Source organism: Dendrobium catenatum, unplaced genomic scaffold, assembly GCF_001605985.2.
Source record: "Dendrobium catenatum unplaced genomic scaffold, ASM160598v2 fragScaff_scaffold_378, whole genome shotgun sequence".
Lineage (NCBI taxonomy): Eukaryota > Viridiplantae > Streptophyta > Magnoliopsida > Asparagales > Orchidaceae > Dendrobium > Dendrobium catenatum.
The window spans coordinates 2,349-8,887 of NW_021318840.1; the positions used below are offsets into that span (position 1 = coordinate 2,349).

The 6,539-nt window shown below is 35.2% G+C and overlaps 1 protein-coding gene across 1 annotated transcript; it reads left to right on the plus strand.

Annotated features, from left to right (window-relative positions):
• The first annotated feature begins 2,574 nt into the window (after positions 1-2,574).
• LOC110096547 (mitogen-activated protein kinase kinase kinase 18) lies at positions 2,575-3,848 on the plus strand. Its single transcript, XM_020822560.2, has one exon. It carries the CDS (start codon positions 2,609-2,611, stop codon positions 3,836-3,838), a length of 1,230 nt encoding a protein of 409 aa, XP_020678219.1. The 5' UTR covers positions 2,575-2,608; the 3' UTR covers positions 3,839-3,848.
• The last annotated feature ends 2,691 nt before the right edge of the window (positions 3,849-6,539 follow it).

Sequence of the window (6,539 nt, forward strand, 5' to 3'; positions counted from 1 at the left end):
GCTTGATGTACATCTTATGGAGTACATTACATGATGTTAATACAAAGAGTCATTGTTGACGTGTTCGTTTGGTCGGAAGAACCATAGTCGGCGGGCGACGGAGGTCGGAAGGCATGTAGTCGGTGGGTGACATAAGTCAGGAGTACCGTAGTCGGCGGGCGACGGAGGCCAGAAAGACTGTAGTCGGCGGGCGACGGATGTCGGAAAGACTGTAGTTGGCGGACGACGTAAGTCAGGAGGACCGTAGTCGGTTGGTGACGAAGGTCGGAAGAACTGTTGTCTGACGACGAAGGTCAGAAGTACGGCGTCAAGTAGAAGTCCAACCATGGAAAGAAATCCATCTTCACATAGACGTCCAGCGAAGTCCGATAATCGGTAGAAGTTCGGCGTCGGGTAGAAACTTGGCGAAGAGTGAAGGTTCAACGTCGGGTAGAAATCCGACGTCTGTTTGTGGCAGAGGAGAACTCCGGCTTCACTTGGGCGGAGTTTCGGCGTTAGGAGGGAACTCTGTCGTTAATTGGGAAGAATTTCAGCATCACGTGGAAGTTGGACAGAATTTCGGCATTCTCCCGAATATCACGCAAAATCCTGGCGTGTTCGAGCGGCGGGACGAACTCCGGTGGTGGTCGAGGAGTAGCTGATTCTCCTTCCCCTTCTCTTCTTCTTCTCTTGTTCTTCTTGCTTCTTCTCACTCTGGCCCCCTTTCATGAGAAATGAGGGCTATATTTATAAATTTTTTGAAGTGGCATGGCCCGTAAATAGATGAGAGATCAAGGGCGAATCGGGAGTGGTTTGAATGGACGGCCGATATTGAATCTCTTGATTATGGACCGTTCGTTGGACATTTGAAGGCCTTAGTGTTGCAGAATTTGGCTATCTTGGGCTCGTTGGATTCGTATCGTCAAGTCGTTCGATTCGAGTATAAGCTCGTTAAAATCGAATACCGTTTGGTAACTAAAATTGTGGTTTGAACATTCCTACAGCGCTTTGGGTCTTTGATTTGAACCCATTTGGACTCAGATTGGGTTGAATTTGGTATCATTGGCTTCGTATTTCCGAGACGCTCAATTTGACTGTAAGCTTGCTGAAATCGGAGTCAGGTGCTCCCGATTTTAATTTTTGAAGTTTTCGGGTTGAGTTTTGCCTCAAGATTTGTGCCCGATCAAGATAATTTCATGATGACGTACCAAGGATAAATAATTGCTCACCGTCAGCTATATAAGATTCTTCCCCTAATTATGTGTGATTTATTAATAAATTTGTAAACTTAGTGAGATTAAGTTGCAAATCGGTGACGAAAGAAAAATTCCTCCCGATCTTGCTTGCAATTCCTTAATATAGTTTTAAAAAATATGAACTTAGGGTGAGATACAAGCAAAAGATTTTCTGTCTTATTTATTTTTTTTTTGTTAATATCTCTTCACCCTTTGCAGTTTGTATTGGCAAAAAAAAAAATCGTACTATTTATTCTTTTTTGTGTGGACTGATCAGCGAAGATATATTCCCCAATTTTTTTTTTTTAAATTCCCCCAAAAAAATCACTATCAGCGATGAGATGATTGACCTCTCCGATGATGGACTAATATTATATGTAAGTAAGTGCGTGCTCAAAGAGCATGCAAACAAAATTTAAAATTCTCCACAGCTAATAAATTAGCAATCCAACTACAAAAAGGCAAATAATTTGTTTGATGGGCAAAAAATCTTAATATTTATATAATAAAATTTAGCAGAGTATTTTAATTTAATTTTGATCAAATAAAATTTTAAAATTATTTAATATTGTTTGAGATCAATGCTATCATAAAAAGTAAAAAATTAAAAATTTTATTGAAAAATGTTTACTATAAATTATATAATTGTCCGATATAATTTATAATTAACAATATATAATTATAAATTGTATAATTGATCAATTATAAATTATCAGAATATTATTATAAAAATTAATATAATTAAAACAAATATTCTCAATTGAAACAAATCTTGCTATTTTAATTTACATACATAATTAAGTTGGTTTAAAAAAAACAAAAATATTTAGTATAAATTATATAAAAAATAAATAGAAAGATAGTTATATGTAATTAATAAAATAAAGGGTAAAAAATTAAGCCAACTATTTCATTTTTCTTTTATCAATTTATACATAAAATACTATGTTTGAATATCCTCATAAAATTTTTGATTGCAATGAATTTTAAAACCCTTTAATCTATTTTTTGATTAATATAATATTATAGTCAAATATTATACAAATAATTTTTTAATATTTTATTATTATTTGTCTCATAATTAAATTATTAAAAGATAACCACTCACAATTATAAAATAAATGGTCAAAACTAGAAGACATTTTATTTTTTTTCCTAAATAAAATTAATTATGATATTATTTTTTTTATTTCTTGCTAAATAATTCCAATATTAAACATTTATATAATTTTTTATATTATACTTAATAAATTTAATATCATAATATATCCTTATATAAAATTCTTTTATTACCACAGCGTGCCTATAAAGAGAGCAAAGCAGGGCCTCTCTGCTCACAGTCTACTCTGTTTCCAGACTCCCCCATTGCCTTGCAGCTCTTAGTATCGAGTAACATGGAAAGGAGGTGGGCGAGGGGAGGAATCATCGGAAAAGGCTCCTTCGGAACGGTGAGCCTCGCCGTAGACAGATCCAACGGTACAATTTTTGCGGTTAAATCCATCAAGTTGAATTCCTCTCCGCCGCGCGCGCTTGCTGCCTTAGAGAACGAAATTCGCCTTCTTTCTTCTCTTAATTCCCCTCACGTCGTATCCTACCTCGGTGACGACGTCACGGAGGAACCTGACGGCCTGTGGCGGAACTTGCTTCTGGAGTATCTCCCTGGTGGCACGGCGGCCGACCTCGCCGCCACCGGAAAGATGATGGAGGCCGACGTGCGGAGCTGTACGAGGTCCATCGCTCAAGCACTTCATTTCCTCCACACAACAGCCGGCGTAGTTCACGGCGACGTCAAGGGTCGGAATGTAATTCTTGGATCGCCGACGGGAATGGCGAAACTGGCGGATTTCGGAACTGCGAGTAAGGGGTTGGGGGAGGCAGCGAGGGGTGCAGGAACGCCACTGTGGATGGCGCCGGAAGTGGCGAGAGGTGAGGCGGCAACGCCGGCGTCGGATGTGTGGTCACTGGGATGTACGGTAATCGAGATGCTTAGCGGTGGAAGGCAGCCGTGGGAGGAATCGGGTATCGCCGACGTCAGGGATCCGCCTGTTCAGATGTTTCGCGTAGGGTTTTGCGAGGTTTTGCCAGAATTTCCGCCATGGTTATCGAAGACGGGTCAGGATTTCCTCGACAAATGTATACGAAGAGATCCCAGCGAACGGTGGACATGCGAGCAACTGCTCCAGCATTCTTTCCTCGCCGATTCGCCGGAGCCGTCGCCAAGAAGCGTTTTTGAACTGGGGAAACTGGAGCGAGAATTTGAAGACGATGAAGATGGTGCTGCAGAAAGTTATACAGAGAATGAAAATTGCGCGGTTGAATTGGCGAGGGAGAGGATTCGGGAATTGGGGTCGTCGGCGGTGGAATGGAGGAAGGATGGGTGGGAGGAGGTCAGGTCGGCGGTGGAAAAGAAATCAAGTGGGGTTGGAGAGTATAACGGAAAGTGTAGGTGTCTTCGGGTTGTGGGGAATGTGGGAATCAGTGGGGCAAATTGGTTCCTCGGTCTGTTTGCGCCTTTGTTTTTCATATTAATTTGTTGTATTCAAATATTAGTTTATGATATTGCATGTAATTTCTTTTCGCCACTTTGTAGCTCTGTTTTTTGTAGAAGTTTATGTCTGATATAATTTTGATGAGAATGAGATATTAAATTATTTGATTTATTTTAATTTGGTAGGCTCATTTTGATATGAAATTGTATCATATTTATAAAAATTATTCTGTACGGATATCGACCGCCATCTAAAGATCAACCATAATGTATCACATTACTTTTTTGTTTTGTATCGGTGCTGTATACCGTACTCTGATTGGCTCCTGAACTATTCGGTGTCTACACAGAATAATTTTTCATATTCTAAGCAGTTCCTTTCTTTTTTTTTTTTCTTTTCTCACGAGAATGTTATTAGTCTTGCTAATAATTTTGTTTTATTGAGAGTATTTTCAAGTGAAATATATTAATAATTAATGTTATATTTATTTTAAAATAAATAAATTATAGCTTTTGATATTTATTATGGTGGATTTTCTATATAAAAAAAATTGTGTTAAATAAAATCAAGGAAAATAACATTTTGAATGACTCAGTACCAAAGAAGAGCGCTTGGTAAGCATAAAAAGAACGATAATTTGATTGAAATTAGGATATTTTTAAGCAGTCCTGAGATTAGCGTTGTTTGTAATCAATCTCAACGTAAATGTAAGGACTATCAATCTCATTATGACATCAATCATAATGTGATATATTTATGCGATTTTTCAACTAACTGTCAGATCATTAGATAATTTATTTTGAAAAATTTAAATGATGTTTATGAAAAGGGCATTAGTGGGCTACTAATAGGATAGAAATAAAAATAAAAAATTTGTATAATATTTATTGTCCTTGATTATATAAATATTTTCATAAAATATCATGACCACAAATGTCAATATAAAGTAAACAATGATAGATAATTCCTACTCCTATTGATAACTGATAAGGTTCAAAGTTGTAATCTTGATGGTAAGGTTCTATGTTCTTACATTTTTGCTGAATTTGATGCAGATAATCTTTTGACTGTTGTTTGTATTCTCATGGGACAATAAATGTACTCCCTAAGTCTCCTTGGCAGAAGTTGCGCCCTTATAAAAGTGTATTTGGGATAGCTTCTTTCAATTTTTTTTTCATAATTTTATTTAGCTATCATTTTTTTTTGTGCTTTTTCTCTGCTTTAAAGAAATTTTATAATAGAAAGCTGTTTTTATAACTAGATTCAGATTCACTTTGGGGCTGCAGCATTTTAAAAAAACTAAGGTATCATTTGGATGGCTCTTATTGCTTCTTAAAGCAGCTTCTTTCTAGTAATAAAAATTCTAATCTTTTTACTAAAAAGCTGCTTTAAGAAGCAGCAAGAAAGTCGTCCCAAACCAAGCCTAATTGTGGGTAGTGGAGAAAATAACTTAGCTACTATGATCGTAAAAAGCAGCTTTTCATAATATAAAAATTTTAAAAACAGTGAGAAAGAAATCAGAAAGTAAGAGCTAAGGCTCCATTTGAGATGACTTTTTTACTGCTTCTTAAAATAAAATTTTAGTTCAAAAAATTAAAAACTTTGTATTAAAAAAGTTGATTTAAGAAGCAAGAAGAAAGCTATCCCAAACGAAGCCTATGTATGAAAAATAAAACAGTCAGAAAGTTATCCCAAATAGATTCTTGCTAATATGTGATTGCTGTAAGAAAAAACTTGATTGATTTTTTTCTCCAAAAAAAAAATTAAAATGTCCACCATCAGCTTTGCAAAACATTGCATCCGTATCAAACAAACCCTAAATCTCATGAAAATTAAAATAGCTTTTTTTCTTAATTAAAAAGTATAACTGAACGGAATAGTTATATATTGCATAAAAATAAGTATCTTAAATGAAATGGATGATAAAAAAAACTGTAAAGTGATTTTAAAAGCCACATTAGTTATTATATAAACAACTGATATAGACGTCGCATAGAACACTTCTTTTATGCGTCAACAATACAATGAATCTGACTTTGGATTATTGTTGGCGTTTGCATGATTCAGAAAGCCATTTGATGAGATGGTTTTTCACCGGCTTTGGCGTTTGGCTTCTTTAAGAGAATACTATATTAATTTATTGGGGCTTCTCTGAAAGTGCTGATCAACATAGTAAATAAATAAATGAAAAAAATGAACTCACTTTAAGAAAAATAAATAAAGAAATAATACTTTGAGGCTTCTGTGAATGTGTGATCAGAATGTAGGACGAAAAGTTATATGCTCTAGATATGTTGCATTCTGGAATATTCGTAGCGGTAGAGAAATATAAAATTTAACGTCCATCACACAATCCGATAAAAAGAAAGGGTGTAGAATTTATAAGAAAAACAAAATTTTTTACATGAAAACACCTAAAAAGTAGGAAAAACCACAGGGCATGGCCTAATTTGAATGAATCCACTAGAATTTGTAGTCGATTACAAATGAAGACCTTCATTGCATGGTTCCTTAGGGGGGGCAATTGGCCACCCCTCAAAAAAAAAATTTTTTTTTTATAGAAGAGTAAGTAAAAAAAAATTTTTGGCCCCTCTAAAAAAATTATTTTTGCCCCCCCTCCCCTAAAAAACCGTTTGTCCTAACTTGCCATAAAATATCTATATATTTTTTCGCATTTAGTTCTAATATTTTATTTGATATTTTTCATGACAATTTAATTACATCTTTTTTTTTTCTTCATTTTTCTTGCTTAACTCTTTTTAAACAACTTTTCGTTATATATTTATATATAATATTTTTTATTATTTATATACTGTACATGCACCCCCCCCCCCCT